The sequence below is a fragment of the Aotus nancymaae genome, unplaced genomic scaffold (genome assembly GCF_030222135.1).
Source record: "Aotus nancymaae isolate 86718 unplaced genomic scaffold, 86718_ANA_hifiasm-v0.15.2.pri h1tg000002l, whole genome shotgun sequence".
Taxonomy (NCBI): Eukaryota; Metazoa; Chordata; class Mammalia; order Primates; family Aotidae; genus Aotus; species Aotus nancymaae.
The window spans coordinates 18,161,273-18,187,832 of NW_026988413.1; the positions used below are offsets into that span (position 1 = coordinate 18,161,273).

Here is a 26,560-nt window from a genome sequence, read left to right on the forward strand (position 1 = left end):
TTACTCTGCATTTCAAGAGGCTCTAACACCAAAAAGGCAGGAAGGCCACAGAATAATGAATATTGAGATCTGGCCACAATCTTACAAGCAAAGAAACTCATCTATTAAAAACAACAACAAAAAACCAAAGAGACAAAGGCTACAGAGCGAAGTGTAAAAACCAAAGGGTGTGGGCTTTCATTAAAATTTTAATTTCAAATGATTATAGTTTTTACTTCCAGAGGTTATACTTTGATTCTCTTTCAAATCTACTTTGTCTGTTTTCGTAGGATATTTTTTATTCTTTTCTATTTCTCTAAATATTAAACAAAATTAAGCAAAATTATTTTAAGTATGGAACTCCATAAATGTACTACTTGTCCATCTTAGGACTGTTCCTTAGGGTTTTTATTGTTCCTACTGTTTTTTATTGTTCCTACTGATTCTCACTCATAGTAACTTATTTTCTCATGTATTGTGTATTTCAGATTGTAAGCTCAGATCTGATGTGGTTTATAGGAGGAAGGCCTTTGAGGCCTCTGAAGAAGGCATGTTACACCAGAGAGAATTTGCTTTTTTTTTTTTGTTTTGCTAGTGGTCCTGGGTTACTACTAATGCAATAACTAAGTTACTTTTTTTAGTTTGGGGTTTTCTCAGATTGTACAGAGTGTAAATTAAACTCCTAAGCCAAGGAAATTTTTCAGCAAAGACATTCTAAGACAGACACTTTTCTTAGTGTCTCTGCTGGTGGCTGCATTTTTTTTCTAGTCCTTTCTTTTACGAAAGATGTTATTGTTTGAAGGTCCAGCTTTATGCAGGTTTCATCCCAATTTTCAACCTGTACAAGCCCAAGGAAACTCTAACTGCTATGCTCTGAGAAGAAATGTAAAAAGAAACCATCAAGTGATGGACACAAAGTGCCAAATGCCTCCAAGGGCAACGACAATGGATTAGCACTGTCAGCTCCTTCTTTGTTTTTGGTCTTACGAATTTTTCTTACATATTTTCAATCTCAGCTATGCTATGAAAGAATATTTGTTATATTTTACCTGGCATTTCCAAGTATTAATAAAGTTAAGCTTTACAATCAGCGTATGCACATTTCCCACTGTTACATAGAAATCTATTGTCCCAAATACAGAAGTTCTAAGAGCATCACGAAGTTGAAAACACCTATCTTATAGTGCCTACTGACCTTTGCTAAATACCATATTTCCTTTTCATCTTAGGAATGTATTTCAACATTCACCAATTATAACTAATTAAAGATTTTGTTTCAAGACTTACCTTTACTTTGGGTTTAGGTGCAGGAATCACCTTTTTCTTTGCCCTAGGATAAAAAGATTTAAAAAGGCGATTTCAGTAGCAATATTATATATTGCTCATTAGAAAGTTATAACATATAACTTTGTAATTATGTGGTAAATAATTTCTTCTGCTATTTGGAAAGCTCTCTGAAGGAACTGTAGTTAAATGCTCAGTTTATACTAAGTATATGGCAACATTTTCCTCAATTCACATTAATTCAAAGAAAGGCCAAACAACTGGTAAAATATGAAATGTTGATAAAATTTTTAAAAAATTAAATGTAAATACATAAACTATAAAATAACCCAAAAAACTAACAAAGCTGCCTAAACACTTACTCAAAAAACTGGTAAGAATTTACAATTATCTGTTAAAAAAAAAAAAAAAGCTTTAAAGAACTTCAAGCTCAAATTAAACCATGCCAAGAAGGTGTGAATGCGATTTAACTTAATCAAAACAAAACAAAAAATCCCTGAGTTTTTAAAGAAATTATTTTGTAATGTAAAAATTAAAAAAAAAAAAAGTCAAAATGACAGGGAGAAAAAAGGGAAAGAAAAATTACTATGAAACCTTGAAACTTTTGGAAAACTATTAAAAATTTGAAGATTAGAAAAAACAAACGATTTCCATGGTAAGTCAACGTATCCAAATGTTCGTTGAATAATTAATGTGTTGACAAGCTAAAATACTTCACTTTATCTACTTCACTTGCCTAAAATGTCATCAACTAGATTAACAAGAATCCTGATGAAAACTGTCACTTTACAACTTCATTTAGGCAACAGTAACTTTCTAAGTTTTTTTGATGAAGGCCATTTAGGGAAAGGACCTCTAAACCCACTTATCCCACAGATTCCTACTTTCTGGTACAAAACAAACACAAAGTTACACAAAACACAAACACAAAGTTAACAGTAATAATGAAGCTATTCAGAAAAGGGAGAAGGGCCGGGAGCGCCTGTAATCCCAGCACTTTTGGAGGCCGAGGTAGGTGGATTGCCTGAGCTCAGGAGTTCAAGACCAGCCTGGGCAACACAGTGAAACCCTGTCAAAAAAAAAAAAAAAAAAAAAAAAAAGGGAGAAGGAGGCCGGGCATAGTGGTTCACGTCTGTAACCCCAGCAGATCACTTGAGGCCAGAAATTTGAGACCAGCCTGGCCAATGTGGTCAAACCCTGTCTCCACTAAAAATACGAAAATTAGCCAGGCATGGTGGCGCATGCCTGTAATCCCAGCTACTTGGGAGGCCGAGGAGAAGTGCTTGAACCTGGGAGACAGAGGTTGCAGTGAGCTGAGATCGCACCACTGAACTCCAGCAGACTGGGCAACAAAGCAAGACTCCCTCTCAAAAAAAAAAAAGAGAGAGACAGAGACATCTTTTGTAAACACCTTTAGAATTAAAGGAATGCATTATTTGTACCTGAAATGTAATGCATATATGGCTTTAGAATTACAGTAGCCCCCCCTTATCCACAGTTTTCAATTTCTGCAGTTTCAGTTGCCTGTGGTCAACTGAGGTCTGAAAATATTAAATGGAAAATTCCAGAAATAGAGAGAAACCACATTCACATAATTTTTATTATAGCAGAGTTAAATTGTTCTCTTTTATTATTGCTATTGTTAATCTCTTACTGTGCCCAATTTGTAAACTAGGATCTATCATAGGAATGTATACATAGGAAATAATAGTCTATGTAGGCTTCAGTACCGTCTGTGGTTTTGGCATCCACTGGTGGCATTTTGGAGTATACTGTCTGAGGATAAGAGGGACTACTGTATAGGGAAATTAAAGCCAAAAATATTACTGACACAAATATATACATATGTATATAAAATTTATTTCAAAGACAACAAAAACAGTTTCAACAAAGTAAACCTATAATATGAAACCAAACTACTTAGAATTTATACTGAAAAAACACTATAAGAACTGAAAACCACAACCAACTCAATGCATCCCTGATGATATACAGTTGACCCTTGAGGATGAAGACTTTTATGATGATTCACTCCACTTAATGAATAGTAAATATAATTTCTCTTCCTTATGATTTTCTTATTAACATTTTCTTTCCTTTACCTTATGTTATTATAAGAATATGGTATACAGTACATAAAACGTACAAAATGTGTTCATGAACTATTTATGTTATCAGTAAGGCTTCCAGTCAACAGTAGGCTATTAGTAGTTAAGTTTCGGGAGAGTGAAAGTTATACATGGATTTCTGACTGTGTGGAGTAAGGGGATGAACTCCCTAACTCTTGTAATGAAGTATACATCCTAAAAACCAAAAAATTCCAATATAAATACAAGGAGAGGAGGAATTTTATAATGTTGCCCAAAAGATGTTAAACAGATCTCTTAGCAGAATACTGAATTAGAGTGTTCAGTAAATCCTGAGTAACTTGCTACTTTTATATTTTAATAATCCCCGCCCCCTCCCCTTTTTCCTTTTGGAAACAAGGTCTGCTGTGTCCCCAAGGCTGGAGGGCAGTGGTATGATCTCTACTCACGACAACCTCCGCTTTTCTGGAGTAAGCCATCCTCCCACCTCAGCCTCCTGAGTAGCTGGGACTACAGGCACACACCACCATGCTTGGCTAACTTTTTATTTTTTGTAGAGGTGGAGTTTCACCATGTTGCCCAGGCTAGTCTCAAACTCCTGGACTCATGCAATCTACCCATCTCAGCCTCCCAAAGTGCTGGGATAATAGGCATGAGCCACTGTGCTGGCATTAATACAGGGGTTATTAAATGCCACACTTGTAGGCTACAGAAAAGTAGCCCTAAGTTGTAGGGAAAAATAAAACTGTTCTGGAATTGACCAATATTCAACCAAAAAGGTTGAATTATTTTTATAGCAGTTAATAACATAATAATAACAGAAAAAACTTGCTTTTTGTTGTATATGGGGGGATAAAATATCTTTCTCTCGTAATCACATCACTAAGGAAATATCCAGTTTTGAACACAAGGAAAGACCTGAAGAGTAGGTTAATTTTGCGAAATAAAACACTGCAGTGCCACAAGGGTGGATGAGCATATGGATCTGTCCTGGTAAGCTCAGGGCAGCAGGGGGCTGTAGATGACAAATGCAGATGAACATTAAGAGGCAGAGAAAAAGACTGGCAGGTAGGAAGGTCGAGGAACAAAGGGAAACTTCTGAACCTTCCTGCTTCCCTACTACCAGAATCCCAGGCCATTATGTGTCCCAGTATGGATTTAGTAGGTAGGAACTCCCATATGGCTTCCCAAGGAAGCCGTTGCTTCCTTATACTAGGGAAGAAAGAGATCAGGTTGTATTCTGAAGTCGAAACAGTCAGTGGTCAAAATGATCTTTTTAAGTCTTATTCCAACTCACATTTAATAAATGATATTTTTGTTTACTAAAGCACGTAATGCGAATAAATGAAGCAATCTGGAGACTGCATTTACTCACGGAGCAGAAGTAAGATGATTATGAACACTCCGGCTTTCCTTAAAAAGCATTCTGGAAAAATTTAAAGAACACAATTATTTTTTTTTTATAGCAGATAATATGATAATTGTTTTATTTTTTAAAGTAACTTAATTTTCAATCAACTATTACTTGCTTATTTACCAAGTAAAAGTTGTAATGGTACAGTATACTTAATAATCTATTTTTTTTTTTTTTTGAGACGGAGTTTCGCTCTTGTTACCCAGGCTGGAGTGCAATGGCGCGATCTCGGCTCACCGCAACCTCCGCCTCCTGGATTCAGGCAATTCTCCTGCCTCAGCCTCCTGAGTAGCTGGGATTACAGGCACGCGCCACCATGCTCAGCTAATTTTTTGTATTTTTAGTAGAGACGGGGTTTCACCACGTTGACCAGGATGGTCTCGATCTGTTGACCTCGTGATCCACCCACCTCGGCCTCCCAAGGTGCTGGGATTACAGGCATGAGCCACCGCGCCCGGCAATAATCTATTTTATGGAGAGTTTTATTCACAGCTCACTGTAACCTAGGCCTCCTGGGCTCAAACGGTCCTCCCACCTCAGCCTTCAAAGAAGCTGGAATTACAGGTGTGTGCCACCATGCCCAGCTAATTTTTAAAACTTTTTGCAGAGACAGAGGTCTCACTATGTTGGCCAAGCTGGTCTTGAACCCCTGGCCTCAAGCAATCCTCTCACCACAGCCCTGGGCTTCCTAAAGTGCTGAGATTACAGGGGTCGGCTACCATACCTGGCCAACAGATCTTTTTGTTGATATAAGATGGAGCACTTTAAGATCATGGGTTGAACTACTCAAGTTTATTAATTTTTACACTCTTTAACTTTTTTTTTTTTTTTTTTTTTTGAGATGAAGTTTTGCTCTTGTTGCCCAGGCTGGAGTTCAATGGCACAATCTTGGCTCACTGTAACTTCTGTCTCCTGGGTTCAAGTGATTCTCCTGCCTCAGTCTACTGAGTAGCTGGAATTACAGGTGCCCACGACCACACCCAACTAATTTTTGTATTTTTAGTAGATACACGATTTTACCATGTTAGCCAAGCTGGTCTCAAACTCCTGACCTCAGATGATCCACCTGCCTTGGCCTCTCAAAGTGCTGTGATTACAGGTGTGAGCTACCGCAATGGGCCACATTCTTTACCTAACCCTTGAGACTTCAAATAGAGCAACTCTTAGTTTCTTAAAGTATCTCTCTACACTGAATATTTTCTTACTTATTTACTTACTTTTTGAGACAGTTCTCACTATGTTGCCCAGGCTGGTCTTAAACTCCTGGGCTCAAGTGATCCTCCCACCTTGGCCTTCCAAAGTCCTGGGATTACAGGTGTGAGCCACTGCACCCGGCCTACACTGACTATTTTCAATAGAACCTAAGGCTGTGTCTCTTTTCCTATGCTCTAATCCCATATTCAGTTCCCTATCTTCAGGTTACCCAAATGAAGCTCCTCTCTCAAACTTCATAGCCATTTGGGAGTCTTCCCTCTTCCCTTTTTCTCTACCAGCAAATTTGGGTGTAAAAAAAAAATGTTAAGTAAAATATCACCTTTATGCCTATCTCTGTGTCTGCATGACTATTTTGTCATTTAAGTGCTTAAGGTTTTCAAAGCAAGGATCATCTGAGATGACTATACAGTATGCTGAATACATGAGGTTCTTAGAAAAACCAATGTCACATATATGTATGTGTATCTTTAATGACAGCGAAAATAATAAAATAAAATCCAGTAAGTCGCATGTCTTACCTTGCCTGCATCCAGCCCTTAGGCCACAGGGGCTTCACCTCTGTCTCCATAAAAGTCTTAAGATAATCTTCAGCAGACTGGCTTTTATTTGGCTCTAACTCATAGCATCCCAGTTTGATCTCAACAAGGTTACATAACAAAGTTCTAAGCAGATTGAAAATTAAATTTGAAACTTTTTTTAGAAGCACATAAATTTGGCAGCAATCATAAAGACTGTGAAAAATTCAGAAAATAACAATCTCTAACATGTATCATTCATTGAACTACAGTCAAACCCCTAATATGAAACAATTTCCTTTGACACCTTTAATCAAAGCACCAAAGATCGAAAGGGATGGTTCTCTACTTGGGGTACAGAAATACTACTAAGAAAGATGGCCAAAGAAGAATTATGTTGAGAGCACTTCACCTTCTGAAACCAGTATGACTTACTCCATTATTAGATTAGTTTATAAAAAGTATTACAGTATATACGAAAATAAAAGCAATACTACTCTAAAGATAATGGAGACTAATTACTTTTCTCTTTAATAATTTTTTCCTACACAGTTATCTTTGGTTGCTTCCAATCCAGTTTTATATTTATTATAGATTTTTTTAAAAAATGAGAAACGTTCCTTCTGCATTATATATTAAAAGCGAAAACTAATTAAGTCTTACCTGATGGTGTCATCCCAGTGGAATTTCTTTCTTGGTCCTATGACACGTTTTCCTGGTTTCTCATCATCATCATCTTCAGATCCATTTTTTTCTCGTTCTTCATCTGTCTGCAATCTAAAAATGAAAAAAACACTTTATAAAACAAACTTTTAATCCAACCCAACTATATAATATGCTCCATAAACACTTGTTGAATTGCTTAACTGAATGTTAAAAGAGAGGGTAAAGAGGAAATTTACCTTTCCACATAATACTTTGAATTTGAAGGGAGTTACAGTTTGCTAAATAAGGTCTTCAAATTATAATGTAAAGACACATTATAATTTGAAGACCTTATTTAGCAAATTATAATGTGTCTTTACACATTACACTTTAATGTAATGTGTAATCTTTTAATATAATGTGTAATCTTTACACATTACACTTTAAATTATAATGTGTCTTTACATTATAATTTGAAGACCTTATTTAGCAAACTACTTTATAACTTTTAGGTCAGAAAATATTTGCGTCCAACTACAGCAAGGCAAGTTCGGGTTGTGAAATGTCTCACCAATGTCAGCTCTTGCTTTGATCACCTCCATACAATCAATCAATCGACACCTTTTGCCTCTGACTCCAAAGCAACTGTCATTTACAAAATACTCAATTATATCATGTTAGTGGTATATGTGAATTTCAACATGAGAATGAGGTCCACATAACATCAGAACAGCTAAAAGTACTTCTCAAATGCATGGCTGGGCGTGGTGGCTCATGCCTGTAATCCCAGCACTTCGGGAGGCCAACGCAGGTGGATCACCTGAGGTTAAGAGTTTGAGACCAGCCTGGCCAACGTGGTGAAACCTCTATCTCTACTAAAAATAGAAAAATTAGCCGGATGTGGTGGCAGGTGCCTGTAATCTCAGCTACTCTCGAGGCTGAGCTAGGAGAACCCGGGAGGCAGAGGTTGCAGTGAGCCGAGATTGCACCAGTGCACTCCAGCCTGGGCAACAGAGTGAGACTCCACATCAAAACAAATAAGTAAGTAAAAATAAATAAATAAAAGTACTTCTCAAATGCAAAAGCCAGTCCAAATAGAAGAGATACATACTTGGCACACTTAGCTTGACTACGAGCCTGGCAGTCCTCCTGGTATTTAAATAGCTGTTCAGGCATGACATTGCTAACAGCCAGTTTCAGTTTTTGCAGAGGTTCTCTTAAACGATCATCCTGAAGAGAAAAGCATACTAAAAGTTTTTATCAGATATTATTTACAAAATTGTGTGAGGTCCTTGAAAGATGAAATTTATGTTTTAGATACCAATTATAAGATTTGAAATATTAGCATACCTAAATATGCACATTTCTTCTACAGCACTGACTTTTCATAATACACACTGGATACAAAATTAGAATGACATTTCCCAGTTAGCCAAGAAGAGTCCCAGTTTTTGCCTATTGCCCAGCATAATTATTAATAGTGTTCCTTTACCCTCTTTAAAATGCCTCATGGACACTTTAATACAGATAATTAAATAGAAAACAAAATCTACGTTGTACGGACTACTACTGGTTAATCTCCATTATGATGGGAAACCAGTACCCTAAGAAGAGACAATGCTCTGGAACACCAACACACATGTTTGGTTTGCGTGACTACCAATCAGATATTGGTATCCCATTCTCTCAGTTATGGTTAATCATTTTGACTTACGCTGCAGGTAACGCAAGGTCAAGGCCAAAGTAAAAGAGGAACCTGAAAACTCTTATTCATGTGTATTTTCAGGGCCAAAAAGAAAGAAAGTAGGTTTGTACCTGACAGCTTTAATTAACCAATTTATTACTTTCATCTTGCTAGCAACCGTATATATATGTAACTATTTGAAACATACTTTTATCATCATCATAAGTGATGAAATACTATAAGACTTTACTTTTCTTCACTGAAACAATTTTTTTTTTTGGAGACAGTCTTGCTCTGTCACCCAGGTAGGATGCAGTGGAACCTCCACCTTCTGGGTTCAAACAATTATTGTGCCTCAGCCACCCAAGTAGCTAGGACCACAGGTGCATGCTACCACACCCAACTAATTTTTATATTTTTAGTAGAGACAGGGTTTTGCCATGTTGGCCAGGCTGGTCTCGAACTCCTGGCCTCAAGTGATCCACCTGCCACAGCCTCCCATAGTGCTAGGATTACAGGCATGAACCACCTAGCCAAAGCACCTGTTCTTTAAATGTGATTTTGGTGAAGAAAAGATTTTTAGCCAGGCGAGGTGGCTCACGCCTGTAATCCCAGCACTTTGGGAGGCTGAGGCGGGCGGATCACGAGGTCAGGAGTTTGAGACCAGTCTGACCAACATGATGAAACCCTGTCTCTACTAAAAATACAAAAATTAGCTGGGCATGGTGGCACATGCCTGTAATCTCAGCTACTCAGGAGGCTGAGACAGGAGAACTGCTTGAACCTGGGAGGTAGAGGTTGCACTGAGCCAAGATTGCACCACTGCACTCCAGATTGCGTGACAAAGTGAGACTCCATCTCAAAAAAAAAAAAAAAAAAAACCAGAAAATATTTTTAAAACACAAATATTACAAATAAGCGTATTAACCTATTCCATGAACACCAGTAAGTAAATATTATAGCACGTATGACATAAATCCTATGTTTAAAAATGTGAACATCCGGTCGGGCACAGTGGCTCGTGCCTATAATCCCAGCATTTTGGGAGGCCACTGTAGGCGGATCACCTGAGGTCAGGAGTTTGAGACCAACCTGACCAACATGGAGAAACGTCATCTATACCAAAATACAAAATTAGCCAGGCATGGTGGTGCATACCTGTAATCCTAGCTACTTGGGAAGCTGAGGCAGCACAATTGCTTGAACTAGGGAGGCGGAGGTTGCGGTGAGCCAAGATAGTGCCATTGCACTCCACCCTGGGCAACAACAGCCAAACTCCGTTCCCTCCCTTCAAAAAAGTGAACAACCAGAATCATGGTTCCTAGATGATTACTTCTGAAGAATTATGTAGCTTAGACTATCTGCCTGGAAACAACCCAAATATCCACAAATAGTAAAATAAAATGGACAAACTAATGGGGATATATTCACACAATGGAACACTGTGTACACAGCAGTAAAAATGAATATATTTCTGACAGGCACAGTGGCTCATGCCTGTAATCCTAGCACTTTGGGAGGCCAAGGTGGGCAGATCACCTGAGGTCAAAGGTTAAAGACCAGCCTGGCCAACATGGTGAAACCCTGTCTCTGCTGTAATACAAAAATTCATTGGGCATGATTGTAGTTGCCTGTAAACCCAGCTACTCGGGAGGCTGAGATGGGAGAATTGCTTGATCCTGGGAGACGGTGGTCGCAGTGAGCCGAGATCACACCACTGCACTCTACTCTGGGTGATAGAGCAAGACTCAGTCTCAAAAAAAAAAAAAAAAAAGAATGTATTTCTACTATATGTACACATAAGATAAATCTGAGGTGCACAATATTGAGCCTTAAAAGCTGCAAAAGAAAGCAAGAGTATTTATATATATGAAGCTCAAAAATATGCAAAATTAAATATAATGTTTAGGGATACAAATATATGTGACAAAACCATATAAAGAAGAGCAAGGATAAGATATCTTTCTTCCACAGTCAAAGGGATGTTAAGTAACTTCAAACTTGTCAGGGGTTCAAGACCAGCCTGGGCAACATAGAGGGAACCTGTCTCTACAGACAAAAAATTTAAAAATGGCATGCATGGTGATGTTAGCCTGTAGTCCCAGCTATTTGGGAGGCTGAGGTGGGAAGATGCTTGAGCCCAGGAGGGTGAGGCTGCAGTGAGAGCCATGTTTACACCACTGCACTCTGGCCTGGGCAAGAGCAAGACCCTATATCAAAAGAGAGGGAAAAAAAAGGTGAGTACCTATATTTAAAAAAACCTGTTTGTCAGATCATACCTACTATATTAATTTACATCCAACAATCTATGCTTTAGATAACATTTCTCCTCTGAACTTATCAATTGTTGAAGACCAATTATTTTTCAGGGGATTCAACATACTTTTAATAACCTCCTATGAGTATTAAATACATATAATATGACTGTAAATCAATTAACGTGCAAAGGCCCCAAATAGAAACAAGTATCTTTACAGGTTATGAAACCCAAGATGCAGATATTATTGTTCTTTCTCTTACCTGGACATTGAGATGTAACTTCTTTAGACGTTTTACTAGTGTTTCTTTATTGCATGGCACAAAAGCTTCAAGGTGGGAGTAGACACCACTGCGAATGACAGGGCCTAGTTCTTGTAGCTGTAACTCAATGCTGGCCAAAAAAATGAACAACAATGAACAGTATAGAATTTATTTTAGGTGGCATCATATAGACAAGAAGGCAAAGGCAGTTCTTGTTTTCATTTTATCTTTCCATGATTTCCTAAACAGTATTCTTCATGGGAAAAAAAAAAAACCCATAGCAATAAATAGTTTATTAGTTTATTTATTTATTTATTTTGAGATGGATTTTCATTCTTGTAGCCCAGGCTGCAGTGCAATGGCACGGTCTCGGCTCACTGCAGCCTCTACCCCCTGGGATTCAAGTGATTCTCCTGCCTCAGCCTCCCAGGTAGCCAGGGTTACAGGCGCCTGCCACAATGCCTGGTTAATTTTTTTGGATTTTCAGTAGAGATAGGGTTTCACTATGTTGGCCAGACTGGTCTCAAACTCCTGACCTCAGGTGATCTTGGCCTCCCAAAGTGCTGGGAATACAGGTGTAAGCCACTGTGCTCAGCCCCATACCAATAAATAGTAATGCTATAGAAAATATTCTATCAGTCTAGTTTAAGAGTAGAACTTCTATAACCATCAACAAGCTGGAAATATTTTTGGGCTGGCAGGGGCAAACTCTTATGTTTTCAGGTAAAGCACAATAAATCTGTAATTAACCAAAAGCTCCCTTCCTCCAAGAGATATTATACTACCCCTCTGCCCACTGGCAATTGCCTGGCAGGTCAAGACTGCAGTGAGCCATGATCACATCACTACTCCAGTCTGGGCAACAGAGTGACACCCTGTGTCGAAAAAAGAAGAGAAAATTTATGAGCAATGTCTGTTTTAGGTAGTAGGCAAGGAAATCAAGGCAGCAGGTCAAATTCAATCAGGCAAAAAAAAAAAAGTGTGGGGGGGTCCCTATTCCAACAAACTGATGTCTTTCTTCCCTAGTGTAAGGAAGCAATGGCTTCCCTGGGAAGCCATATGGGAGTTCCTACTCTAATTAATCATGTTCCATATTCTCTTAGAAGGGCAACTCAATACAGAAAATGAGAAATGTTTGTTTAGGGAAGTAGAAAAAGAGGCTGAGGGAGTAAGAAATTGACTAAAAGGAAAAAATTCAACGCAGAACACTAGCGCTTATGAAACTGGAGGCATATCCTTTGTAAAATAAAAAGTAGATGGGCTCCAAAAAAGAAGAAGATTCGCTTTAAGGCAGACATGAGAGGAATAAACAGGGAAGCCAGTTAATGGAATAGTGATATTCTGCCTATCTGAGATGCTATGTCCCAAGGATGGTCTTTTGACTCTCCTGGGGGAGAAACAGTTGTTCCCTTTTACAGAAGAGTAAAATAAAAAAGAACAGTCTCAGTCACAAGAGAAGGACCTGATCACACCTTGGATTCTCAGGTGCAAAGAAAAAGAAAAGTTGGTCAGATCCCTGACTAAGGAATCTCGGACAACTCTAACAAGTAATGGCTGCACTGTTCATTGAGTCCGGGGTTTTAAAGGGAGCTAGGTAAAAGGAGGTGGTGTAGATAGGAAGTACTTGCCTGGCTGCCAGGCAGAAAGACTCCACCTGAAAATTCCTGGTTAAAATAACTAAGAGCAGAAATGAGAAACTCTGCTACCATACTAGGAACAGACCAAGTTATATGTTTTCTGAGTCTATTTTTAAGCACTTCAAAATAAGAGACTGTAATACATTACAAGCATTATCAGAAGCAATCAATCAATCAGCCCTTCTTCACATCTCATGAGAAACTATCTCCATTATGTATTTAAAAAATGGGAATCATAGTATTATAAATATTACTTTCCTTTTCCCTTTCTCTCTCTCTCTTTTTTTTTTGGAGACAAGGTCTCACTCTATCACCCAGGCTGGGGTGCAGTGGCGTGAACACAGCTCATTGCAGCCTTAATCTCCCAGGCTTAATGATCCTCCTACCTCAGCCCCCCGAGTAGCTGGGATGACAGATGTGCATCACCAAACCTGGCCAATTTTTCTTTATATTTTATAGGGATGGAGTTTCACTATGTTCCCCAGGCTGGTCTCAAATTTCTCAGCTCAAGTGATCCTCCCATTTAGGCCTCCCCAAAGTGTTGGGATTACAGGTATGAGCCACCATGCCTGGCCTTGCCTGTGTCTTTATGTAATATATGATGCTACTAAACCACCAAGAATAAGCATACATTATTTTCAACAAAGAGGGCTAAAATTTGCTATTTTCCCCATGATTGCTTTTTTGCCCAGTTCTGCATCCAATTATATACCTGATTCCTGTAAACAATGGTTAAGATCTAAGTCAAAGACAAGGTTTACAAGTTCATCTTATTTGACCACAATCTTAGAACCTACAGCTTCATTAGTATCAAACTCTGAGTACAAAATTATTGCTAAGTTAAATACAAAATTTGCTAATTTAAATACAATCTGTATTATACATCCACTGTCACCTTCTTATACTAACTGCTGTCTCCTCATAATTTCTTTATAAAACTGTACTTTCCATTTGACTATAAAAGTTTGTACAAAGAATATTAACCTCACTAGATATCAATGGAATTGCTGTTCTCAAGTGTAAGTAATAAAAGTAGATGGAAAATCATGCCAAATCTGTATATAAATGCTCTAACATTTCCCAGAAAGATACTTTCATATAAGATAATATGAAATACACTTAAGTCTAGCTTAATATCCAACCTGTGTAGTGGTCACTTGCTCTGGCAGTTATTACTGGAAGCTTTGATTATCCTAAGTGGTCCAGGAAAACAATATATGCAGAAGCATAATTTTGCTGAGAAATAAATGTGAATCATACATGCTATAGGGCTTTAAGGGAAGAACTAATGCCTGGGACTTGCCAACCCCTCAGCATCTCAAAGGCCTACCACATTTTTGAATGAATCATGTTTTTTTTTTTTTTTTTTTGAGATGAAGTCTTGCTCTGTTGCCAGGCTGTTGTGCAGTGGCTCCATCTTGGCTCACTGGGGTTCAAGCAATTCTCCTGCCTCAGCCTCCCGAGTAGCTGGGACTACAGGCGTGCACCACCATGCCCAGCTAATTTTTTGTATTTTTAGTAGAGACGGGGTTTCAACATGTTGCCCAGGATGATCCTGATCTCTTTACTTCGTGATCTACCTGCCTCAGCCTCCCAAAGTACTGGGATTACAGGCGTGAGCCACCATGCCTAGCTGAATGAATCATTCTTAAGGTTTTTTTGTTTTGTTTTTAAGAAAATTACTTACTCCAGAAGAATATTATTCATATCCTGTGTAAAGAATTTTTTCCTTCCTTCTTCATCAAAAAGTTTGGCAGCCTAGAGAAACATAAGAAAGATGATCATAACTCAAAATAGGTCATTACTCTTTTTCATTCCGTTTTTTATTCTTAGGACATATGTTCAATGATTTTTTTTTCTGAGATAGGGCCTCACTATGTTGCCCAGGCTGGTATCAAACTTCTGGGCTCAAGCAATACTCCCACATTACAGCCTTCCAAGTAGCTGGGATTATAGGTATGTATCACTGTGCCCTGCTGCAATAAATAATTAATTTGAGATAAATATCTATAACAAACTTTATGAGGAAAATTTTAAAAAAAAGAGAGATAAACATCTAATGAAAGAAAAAAAGAAGCTCCTATCAGCAGAACACCAAATGAGTTGTGATCAACAGGCAAAGGCACTTGAGAGATTCAAATTCAGCTGGGTACTGTGTAAGTTTCCTACAGCTATTATAACAAACTACCACAAACATAGTGGCTTGAAACAAGACAAATGTATCCATCTTCAGTCCCAAGTCCAAAGTCAGTATCATGGGCTGAAATCAAGGTGTCAATGGGGCCATGGTCCTTCCAGAGGCTCTGGGGAAGACCTAGTTCCTTGCCTCTTTCAGCTTCTGGTGGCTGCCAGCATTCTTTGGTCACAGCTGCAGCACTACAACCTCCAAGGCCATCATCTTCAAATCTCTCTAGGTTCTCCCTTCACATTTCCTTCTCCTCTGTGTGTATAACACCTCTTTCTGCCTCCCTCTTGTAAGCATACAAGTGATTGCATTTATGGGCCACAGGCTAATTTAGGATAATAACTCCATCTCTTTCTGCCATATAAAATAACATTCACAGATTTCAAGGATTAGAATATGGATATCTTTTGTAAGACCTAACATAGATATTTAAAAAATCTGTAAAAGTTGTGATCCTAAGAATATGAAAAAACACAAAGATCAATTCCCATCAAGGCTAAGAGTCTTCAGAACTAAATAGAAAAGATATTTCAAAATAGTATAGGTCACAGTAGGGTAGCTATAGTTAACAATAATTGACTACACATTTCAAAATATCTAGAATAATTCAAATGTTCCTAGCATAAAGATAAATATTTAAGGTGATGGATATCCCAATTACCATGATTTGATCATATGAATTTATCAAGTTATGACACGTACCCTGAAAATATGTACATCTTAAATATATCAAAAAATAGTGTAGGCCAGGCACAGTGGCTCATGCCTGTAATCCTAGCATTTTGGGAGACCAAGGTGGGCAGATCACGCAGTCAAGAGATCGAGACCATCCTGGCCAACATGGTAAAACCCTGTCTCTACTTAAAAATACAAAAATTAGCTGGGTGTGGCGGCACCCGCCTGTAGTCCCAAATCACTTGAACCCAGGAGGCAGAGGTTGCAGTGAGCCGAGATCATGCCACTGCACTCCAGCCTGGCGACAGAGCAAGACTTTTTTTTTTAATCTACACTATTATTATTATGTTGAAATTGCAGACTTATTACTGAAGTTGCAGACTACGTTTAAGTTGCAGACTTCCATGAGCAGACAAAACAATCTGGTACCATATCTAACTTGATTCCAAGAAGACAGACTCTATGACTCTGTCCTTAAGGAGTCACTGAGATTATAATTATTAATAGAGTTAACTGCATTTCATGAGGATTGCTGACCAGAATAGGCAATGATCCAGCTGAAATGTGTGGCTGGAGGCAATACGCTATATGTTGGGGGAAAAAAAACCTTAGATATAGTGAATAACAACAAAAACTGAGTAGAATTGGTAATCTCTAAGAGGAAGAAAAAAAGTCAAACAGGCAGTGAATAAGTAAAGTAATATGGAATCGATGGTACAACTGTTGAAATATAGGATTTTTTTTTTTGAGACAGAGTCTCACTCTGTTGCCCAGGATGGAGTGCAGTGGCACAATCTTGGCTCACTGCAACCTCCGCCTCCCAGAGCAAAGCAATTCTCTGCCTCAGCCTCCTGAGCAGCTGGGATTACAGGCACCTGCCACCACACCCAGCTAATTCTTTTACTTTTAGTACAGATGGGGTTTCACCATCTTGGCCAGGCTGGTCTTGAACTCCTGACCTTGTGACCTAACCACTTCAGACTCCCAAAGTGCTGGGATTACAGGCATGAGCCACTGCATCCAGCCAAAATAAAGGATTTCTTAAAAGGTCATTAACTGATGATTTGGTGAAGGTAAACCAGTATTTTTAAAAAAGTAATGTGAATAATAAATTAGTACTGCCAATTTTTAGATTCAATCATCATTATCACAGGTCATAAAGGGTATCAAACTGAAAATTAAGTTATAATCTCTTCATGATGCATACGTAGTTACCAAAAGCCTAATGTGAATAAAAAATAGATTTCCTGGCCAGGTGCAGCAGCTCACACCTATAATCCCAGCACTTTGGGAGGCTAAGGCGGGAGGATCATGAGGTCAGGAGTTTGAGACCAGCCTGACCAATATGGTGAAACCCCATCTATACTAAAAATACAAAAAAAAATTAGCCGGGTGTAGTGGCATGCGCCTGTAGTCCCAGCTACTCAGGAGGCTGAGGCAGAAGAATCGCTGAACCCGGGAGGTGGAGGTTGCAGTGAGCTGAAATCGCACCACTGCACTCCAGCCTGGGTGACAGAGGGAGACTCCATCTCAAAAAAAAAAAAAAGATTTCTAGGCTTGTACCAAACTTAAAAAAAAAAATTTCCTTTGAGTAAAAACACCTATAAGAATTTTTGATGAAATTTTAAACTTTATAACCTTAAAACTTTTTATATGATCTGTATTAGATTTAAGCAGTGGAAGAATGTTACAAAGTAAAAAAAGCAAGACAAAAGTGCTTATCAGACACAAGCATTTTAGCTGAAGATAAAATCTCACCTCATATTTCAAAGAAAATACAGAGATTCAGAGGTATCAGTAAGTGAAATTAATCCTATTACTTTTATTTTTAAAAATACCTAATTAAGTGGGGTTTTTTTTGGAGACAGAATCTCACCATGTTGCCCAGGTAGGGCTCAAACTCCTGGACTCAAAGCAATCCTCCTGCCTTGACCTCCCCAAAGTGCTGGGATTATAGATGTGAGCCACTGTGCCCAGCCTGAATCTTATTATTGATAATTTCCCACTACCGGGTTGGGAAGAAGTTGTATTAATCCTGGCATGACTACTACAGAGATAGACATTATTTGATATGAGCTATAAGAGAGCCTTACCAGACTGAAACACACTCATCACTAACCAATTTTGTTTAAGTGAGCATGAGGCTGGGCACAGTGGCTTACACCTGTAATCCCAACACTTTGGGAGGCCAGGGTGGGTGGATCACCTGAAGTCAGGAGTTTGAGAGCAGCCTGGTCAACATGGTAAAACCCTGTCTCTACTAAAAATACAAAAATTAGCTGTCGTTGTGGTGAGCACCTGTAATCCCAGCTACTTGGGAGACTGAGGCAGGAAGACTGCTTGAATCCGGGAGGTGGAGGTTGTGGTGAGCCAAGATTATGCCACTGCACTCCAGCCTGGGCAACAAAGCGAGACTCCACCGCAAAACAAAAGAAAACAAAAAAATCCTGACCTTGAATCCTGGCTCGGTCACTTCAAAATTATGTGGCCTTGGGTAAGTTACTTAATGTTCTTGAACCTTATTTTCCTCATAAATTACACAGGAGAAACATTACCTAAGTCACATGACTGTTGAGAGGATTATACAACGCAGTGTGTAAAACATATGAAACCCACTCAGGGCTACTGTCTCCTGAGAAGTAAATGGGGCCTTGTAGGACGTAGTTGCACAGCAACCAACACACAGGGTTCTTACTAAATAAACGATAGCTATTATTAATAATTACACCTCGAAAAACCTGAATTACATCACTAGCACTTTTTAAAACCTAAAAGAAACTAAGACTGTAGAGATAGGGCCACATGGGATAACAAAAAGCCTATGCTACTTATTCTGGAGTCAGGTGAATCCTGGCATTTAATAATAAAAGAATCAACTGTATTGATGTTATCACTATAGTTTTTCTATTTATTTATTTTTATTTTATTTTATGTTATTTATTTTTTTGAGACAGAGTTTCGCTCTGTCACCCAGACTGCAGTGCAGTGGCATGATCTCAGCTCACTGCAACCTCTGCCTCCCGGGTTCAAGTGATTCTCCTGCCTCAACCTCCTGAGTAGCTGGGATTACAGGCATGTGCCACTATGCCCACCTAATTTTTTTTTGTATTTTTAGTAGAGACAGAGTTTCACCATATTGACCGGGCTATTCTCAAACTCCTGACCTCAGGTGGTTCACCCGCCTTGTCCTCCCCCAAGTGCTGAGATTACACGCGTGAGCCACCATGCCCAGCCAGTTATTTTCTACTAAAAAGAAAGGTCTAGGCTGGGCATGGTGGCTCACGCCTGTAATCCCAGCACTTCGGGAGGCTGAGGTGGGCAGATCACCTGAGGTCAGGAGTTCAAAATCAGCCTGGCCAACGTACCAAAAACCCCATTTCTACTAAACAAAAATTAGCCGGGTGAGGTGGTAAGCACCTGTAATCCCAGCTACTTGGGAGGCTAAGGCAGGAGAATCGCTTGAACCCAGGAGGCAGAGGTTGCAGTTAGCCAAGCGTACCACTGCACTCCAGCCTGGGAGACAGAGCAAGACTTTCTCTCCAAAAAAAAAAAAAAAAAAGGTCTAAAAGGAAACATGGAAAATAAAAAGTTATAAAAATGTTGGGATTGTAGGTTATTATTTTTATCTTTAATAAAACCAAAGCAATTATATCAGCATTATGTGGAAAATAAAAACAAACAAAAGCATTAATTCTCATGTTTGTGCAGCAAATAAAAAGCAAGAGGATTATTACACTTACTACGCGGAGGTCTTCGATACGTTTTTCAAGAAGTACAGGTAGACCCTCTGGGAGTGTAGGTACCACTTTGGGCATAACCTGAGAAGTGTAGGTTGGCTGGGTGGTGGTTCCATTTTCACCCCCTGACTCAGACAGGGGGCTACCATCAGAAGCAGCATCCAGTAATCTGTCGAAGTCGAAATCATCTAGCATCTCTAGGGCATTTTCAGCTTCCTGAAACAGCTCATGTTCATTTGTGCTAACAAAAATGGGAAGGTCTGGATCAGCGCTGCTCAGATTTAAGTCCGGGACATCATTCCCCAGTGCTGCAGTGGCACAAGGGGGTTTATTCAGAGAGGAAGTTGACAAGGTCACTGGTACTTTGGGGCTAGACTCCTTCTTTAATGCATCTTTCTCTTTCTGGAATTTTCTAATCATGGCAGCTAGAGAAAGAGAATCTTTATAACGTTTCTTCTTTTTTTCACACTTGTGTGAATTTAGAGCCACAACTCTGTGAAGAAAAAAATGATCCAGCTATGTGTGATTTTAAAAGTTAAAGTGTCATATAAATAAGTAGGCACAGAATTAAAGTAATCATTTGACAGGTAACACAGCAGTTTTCTTAATTTCTTATTAATTTATACTATTATAATAGCATCTTCTTCCCTTGAGAGACAAATAGGTAAATGGCCATTATGGTGAAAAAGATGAGGAAACAGCTCAGTTTAGCTATTACTTCCTCCTAGAAATCTTACCTAAATCCTATGGCTTAAATGCTTCCAAATATGCACTACAGAACCTAAAAGGTTATTAGCATCTTGAAGGCAGACCCATGTTTCAGTCACTGTTATAAAACCCAAACCCTACATCAGTGCCTGCCATACAGCAGGGTACTAATATTTGCTGAATAAATGAATAAGTTATATAGTTGAAAAACAATACATTCAATAAAAGGGATTACTTGCAGCCTACATTCCCAAAGAAGTTTACTTGTAAATAATGAAAATTTAAGACAACCATTAGTAATATAAACATTTTTTCCTCCTAATTTCTTAATGACTGTAATCCCAAGTTTTAGGAGGGAAGAAATACCCCCTACATCAACCTTATGGATACTGATAGCCCAAAATTCAGATGTACCTCCACTGCTAAGTATAGAAACAAAATTCAGCCTTTCACAAGTGTCTTTCCCTTAGCTCTGTGAAAAAAGCCACAGAGAAGTCGAGGCAATTGACAATTTTTGATTGCATTATACAAATATTTTATTCTGATGTAAGGCTTCTGAGAAATTCTATTTGATTTTTAGCAGCAATATCATTAATAATAGCTATATACTGGCCATGTGCAGTGGCTCACACCTGTAATCTCAGCACTTTGGGAGGCTGAGGCTGGTGAATCACTTGAGCCCAGGAGTTTGAGACCAGTCTAGGTAACACAGCGAAACACCATCTATACAGAAATATAAAAATTAGCCAGGCATAGTGGCACAAGCCTATAGTCTCAGCTACTCAGGTAGCTGAGGCAGGAGGATCCCTTGATCCCAAGAGGTTGGAGGCTACAGTGAGCCATGATTGTGCCAGTGCACTCCAGCCTGTATGACAGAGCAAGACCCTGTCTCAAGGCAGAAAAAAAAAAAATAGCTATATAAAATCAATGAAGATTTTTGGCTGGGCATGGTGCCTTTTGTCTGTAATCCCAGCACTTTGGGAGGCCGAGGCAGGCGGATTACCAGAGGTCAGGAGTTTGAGAGCAGCCTGGCCAACATGGTGAAACCCCGTCTCTACTAAAAATACAAAAATTAGCCAAGTGTGATGGCATATACCTGTAATCCCAGCTACTTGGGAGGCTGAGGCATGAGAATCACTTGAACGCAGAAGATGGATGCTGCAGTGAGCCAAGACTGCACCACTGCACTCCAGCCTGGGTGACAGAGTAAGACACTGTCTCAAAAAAATAATGAAATCAATGAAAATTTTAAATATTAAAACAACCATAAATTATTTACATATAGGCTACTGCCAACCCCCATTCCCCAGGCATCTAAACTTAGTTTTAGTATCAAAGATTAGAATAGTTTTTTCAATGTTTATAATATCTTTTCAAACTTGTTCTTGTTGGTAAAAAGTTGTAATGAGCAAAATGCTTAATAAACCAATCTATAAATTTCATCTAAAACACTGAGTGTCTAAGATGACAAAGGCTTCTACTTATTAACAAATATAATACTATTAAATATAAGTCATTAAGCTCAGGTAAGTTGAATTAGTTAATGGTAAATATATCTTTCTAAAAATAGACAGCCATACTGTGACACCAGTTCCCTTCTTAGGTTTAATTTAACGTACCCTAGTTGTTTGGGTACTTTTTTCCTTGGCTTCTTCTCCTTTTCTCCTTCATCTTTCCGCTTCCGCTTCTTCATCTCGATATCATCTTCTTTTATTTTGGAAACCTGTGAAATGATAAAAGAATGTATCATTTATGTAAGTATCAATGCTTTACTCTTTGATGTTAGCAATCCAGCATCAGCAGTGGTTTTTCTCAAATGTCAGTGTGCATTACAATTGCTTGTTATAAATGCACATCCTTGGGGTTCAAGAACACTGTCACCTCTGGTTTCTATTCAGTTTTCTGGGTTAGGGCCTTATAATTTGCATTTTAAACAAGTATTCTGGTAATTCTGGTACAAGTAAGTCTTTGGACCACACTTCAAGAAACACTTATCTAAGGACACTGTATCCTTCCCAAAGACAATGTTCCCAAAGACAAATTCTATAGATTTTGTTACATATCACATCTTAGGAAAGGTAACAGCTATTAGTCATTTCTATAGCAAGTCTTAACCTATCTGAGAAATATAACCTTATCACAGAACAGTAAATTGTTAGCCCACATTTGTAGAGTTTTAAAAGAAAATACAATTTTATGATGTAAATACTAATATCCTCATATCTACATAATTTAATTTTAAATCATGTAACTAACTGTATATTCATGAAACAATGGTTTGTATTTTACTTTTCCTTACATTCACACTCATAACATAAGTAACATTCAAAAATATATCCTGTTAACTGAACATTCTCATTACTGTTGCAATGTTTGATAAACTCACTTTGGGTGGCTTGTGCTTTTGGTTGTCTGTAGTATCATCTTCTTCAGTATCTGAAGCTTGGCGAAACTGCAGAGTGCCAGTGTTGATATAAAAGCCTCCATATTTTGTTGTTAGAGAAGCGGGAACTAATTCATCATACTAGGTAAGAAGAAAAGGTTTCAGTTATATCCTATTAACTCTATAAATGTCAAAGAAATTCATTCGCCACAGCAGCATCTCCCTTAAATCCTAGTTGCAACACAGACTGCAATGAATATTTTGTATAAATTTAGAAAGCTAATATCTGGAATAAAAATTAGCTCTGATAATTTGGTATATACGTATATGAAAAAAACTTCCAAAATAATGAAGTAAATTCTAAATATATCACCTGCTAAGAAACATTTAAGGATAACTGCTACTATTACTTTTTTTCCTTCCCACTGCTACTTTTCTTAATGACAAATGGTTCTGTTGAGAAATCAAGTTAAAAAAGAGGACTAAGTGTCCGGATAAGGAGTAAATTTCACTTCCCATCATAAGGAGGTTTTATAAAGAATAACAAACTTTTTTCTATCTTAGCCCTATACTTTTAAGTGGAGAAAATCTTAAAGACATTTAATTTAGGCCAGGCATGGTGGCTCACGCCTGTAATCCCAGCACTTGGGGAGGCTGAGGCAGGTGGATCACAAGGTCAAGAGTTCAAGATCAGACTGGCCAACATAGTGAAACCTTGTTTCTACTAAAAATACAAAAAAAAAAATTAGATGGGCGTGGTAGTGGTGGGGCACCTGTAGTCCCAGTTACTTGGGAGACTGAGGCAGAAAAATTGCTTGAACCCAGGAGGCAGAGGTTGCAGTGACACGAGATCGCGCCGCTGCACTCTAGCCTGGGTGACACAGTGAGACTGTCTCAAGAAAAAAAAAAAAGCAAATATATTTTAGAAGAAGAATAGCACAGAAAAACAACCGCTCTGTTCAGAAAGTACATTCTTGAGGACCTAGAATGAGCAGGCATTTTGCTTAAAGCAAGGGACTCAACTTGTTTATTAAATCACACTTATGTCCCCAAAGGCTGGATCTTAAGGTTTATCATTACCTCACCTGATAAGGATGGATAAAAAGCAAACATTAAGTGAAGGACAACCTTAACCAAATGAAGGTGTTCAAAGTATTAAAGAAAAAAGGAACTACTTATCTGATAGTAGAAAGATACCTGTTACCTGGGATCTCCAGACCTCTACTTCCGAGGTTCTTCACATCATCTAACTAGTCTTTAAGAAAGTCACATTTTTAGGAAAATTTCTTTGCCATGGGCAAAGACTGTACATATCCTATTAGTTACTGTAAGAATGTTAAGGCTAAGTACAAAAGTTGTGATTTTAAACTGTATCCTTTTAAATTATGTGGAGAATAGAAAAAGGAAGAGAGACCTGTTTAATCACACTGAATTAAACTGAAATAAAATTAGTGAAGAAAGCTAAAAGAAAAAAATGAACTACTTTCTTATTGTTGTACTTAATACACTACCAGAAAGATCTACTATAAAGATCTACACTATCATAAAGATCTAACAGAAAAGGGGCAGTACCATATGCAAATAAAGGAGTGATACAAGGAGTGAAGAATTAAAAGTGAAAAGAGTGTAATAATAATTTCTTTTTCTTTTTTGAGACAGAGTTTCGCTTTTGTTGCCCAGGCTGGAATGCAATGGCATGATCTCGGCTCACTGCAACCTCCTCCTCCCCGATTCAAGCGATTCTCCTGCCTCAACCTCTGAGTAGCTGGGATTACAGGCATGCATCACCACACCCGGCTAATTTTTTGTTTTTAGTAAAGACGGGGTTTCTCCATGTTGGTCAGGCTGGTCTTGAACTCCAACCTCAGGTGATCCGTCTGCCTCAGCCTCCCAAAGTGCTGGGATTACAGGCGTGAGCCACTGCACACAGTAGACTGTAATCATTTTGAAAAGTGTAACTGTGACAAGATAAAAATCCCTGTAATCTTTGCCTACATTGTTTTGTACAATGCTTTAGAATTTTCAATGCTTCTTCATATAAAGTATTTCATTTGGTCCTCACGATACCCTTGTGAGGTAAGAAAGGCAAATACTACTCTCACGTTAAAAATGAAAGCCAGGTAAGTACCTTACCAAAGCAATTATATATATACATGTTTTAGCAAAGTCACTGGCTGCCTCCAACCCATCCACTGTACCAAGCTGCTTCACGTGGGAGTGAAACACGTTCATCACCAGGTATACAGGGCAATTCTGATGTGCTCAAAGTCTTTCTTATGCAGTATTCTGCTGAGCTTTTCCTATTAGAATACTCTTCAGGAGAATAAACTCTTTATGAATAATTAGTTCAGCCATTTAAGCAGAACGTATTAAGAGGTAACACACTGAACTTAAGAATCAAAAGGCCTGGATTTAGATTCTTTGCCCATGACTAGCTACTGTGACCCAGGGAAAATCACTTAATAACAGTTTTGGAGAGTTATAAAACAGGGACAATATTACTTCACAAAGTTCTAGTGAAATTTAAGAGACCATCTAAATAAAAGTGTCATTCATGCCTGGTATCATTATTTATTAATAAGTAATAACATTTTCTTTCAGATCTCTTACAATTTGGTAGCATAAATATGAGACTAAAAATAATCTTCAAAAGCATTTATTTTCAGGTATTTATTTTTAGTAATTAGTACATGATTCAGAATATATCAAACAATATGCCAACGCTGAAAGCTTACTGGCAAAACAACAAATGAAAAGAACAAGAATCATTTGGTTCGGCCATAGTTGTTTATGTCTGAATTATCTCATAAAAACAACTAAATAGTATGTCAAGGGCAAAGATACTAAGTTACTTCGTAAGTCAAGCAACCTGCCTTTCAGTTCAACTTCTTCTTATAAAACAGGAACCTACCTTGTTTAGAAACTAGTTGTATGACTAAACAACTTGTACAAAATTTATCCTAACTTATTAAAACAATAGCTTTCAACTTTTCTTCACCACAACCAAAGTGGAAAATACATTACACATCAAAATCTAGCATACACATACACACCCAATAAAACTGTATAGTCTACCAATAATGTACCAATAGTTTTTATTCTATTTGATTTAATTTTCTTTAAAAATACCAGTCACACCCTTTAAGTTTATATGTAATCCAATTATGGGTTACAAGAGTCGGCTTAAAAATATCCTAAATGTTACAAAATGAAATATTTAAAATGCTATTTATAAAAGTTACATACTATATTATTTTCTTTATTAGACATTCTGGAAAAAGTAAAACTATGAAGTCAGTTAAGACCAGTAGTTGCCAGTAATTAGGAGGGAGGGAGGAATGAATAGGCAGAGCACAGAAGATTTTGAGGGAAGTGATACCACACTTCTGCGTGATGCTACCACGGTAGATAAATGTTGTTATTCATTTGTCCAAACTCACAAAGCGTACAACCCCAAGAATGAACCCTAATGTGAACTATGAACTTTGGTGACAATGATGTGTCACAGTGTTGGCTCGTCAACTATAACAAATGTACTACTGTGGTACAGGATGCTGAGAGTGGGGAAGGTGGCGTGTGCACAGGGGCAAGGTGTTCACGGAAACTGTACTTTCTGCTCAGTTTTGCTGTGACTCTAAAACTGCTCTAAAAAAAAAAGTTTATTAATTTAAAAAAGCTATTTATGTAAGTGTGAGTACATGTGATGCCCATTTACATATGGCTAAATTCCTTCTTGGTTATTTAGAATTCAAAATGTACACATAATGTTAACATTTCTACTGATGCTTTGCACCTGCTTCATGTTCTTCAGCTAGTTTACATTCATTACCTTATTTAAGGCGCAATTAATTCTGTGGGGTAAGCAAGTCATAGCAGAGAAAACCGGGTGTGC

General features: G+C 38.1%; 1 protein-coding gene across 5 annotated transcripts in view; it reads right to left on the reverse strand.

The window, feature by feature from the left end:
* Nucleotides 1-26,560, reverse strand: part of UBN2 (ubinuclein 2) — an 80,087-nt gene that overhangs the window by 27,352 nt on the left and 26,175 nt on the right. For all 5 annotated transcript variants that reach the window (XM_012447559.2, XM_012447564.3, XM_012447560.3 and 2 more), the window contains 10 exons: nt 22,672-22,809; nt 21,905-22,008; nt 19,581-20,070; nt 14,668-14,738; nt 11,344-11,473; nt 8,251-8,369; nt 7,158-7,271; nt 6,498-6,641; nt 4,726-4,776; nt 1,267-1,309 (listed from right to left, as the gene is read on the reverse strand). In XM_012447559.2, coding sequence (XP_012302982.1) covers nt 1,267-1,309; nt 4,726-4,776; nt 6,498-6,641; nt 7,158-7,271; nt 8,251-8,369; nt 11,344-11,473; nt 14,668-14,738; nt 19,581-20,070; nt 21,905-22,008; nt 22,672-22,809 — 1,404 coding nt within the window. The remainder of the gene's footprint in view (nt 1-1,266; nt 1,310-4,725; nt 4,777-6,497; nt 6,642-7,157; nt 7,272-8,250; nt 8,370-11,343; nt 11,474-14,667; nt 14,739-19,580; nt 20,071-21,904; nt 22,009-22,671; nt 22,810-26,560) is intronic.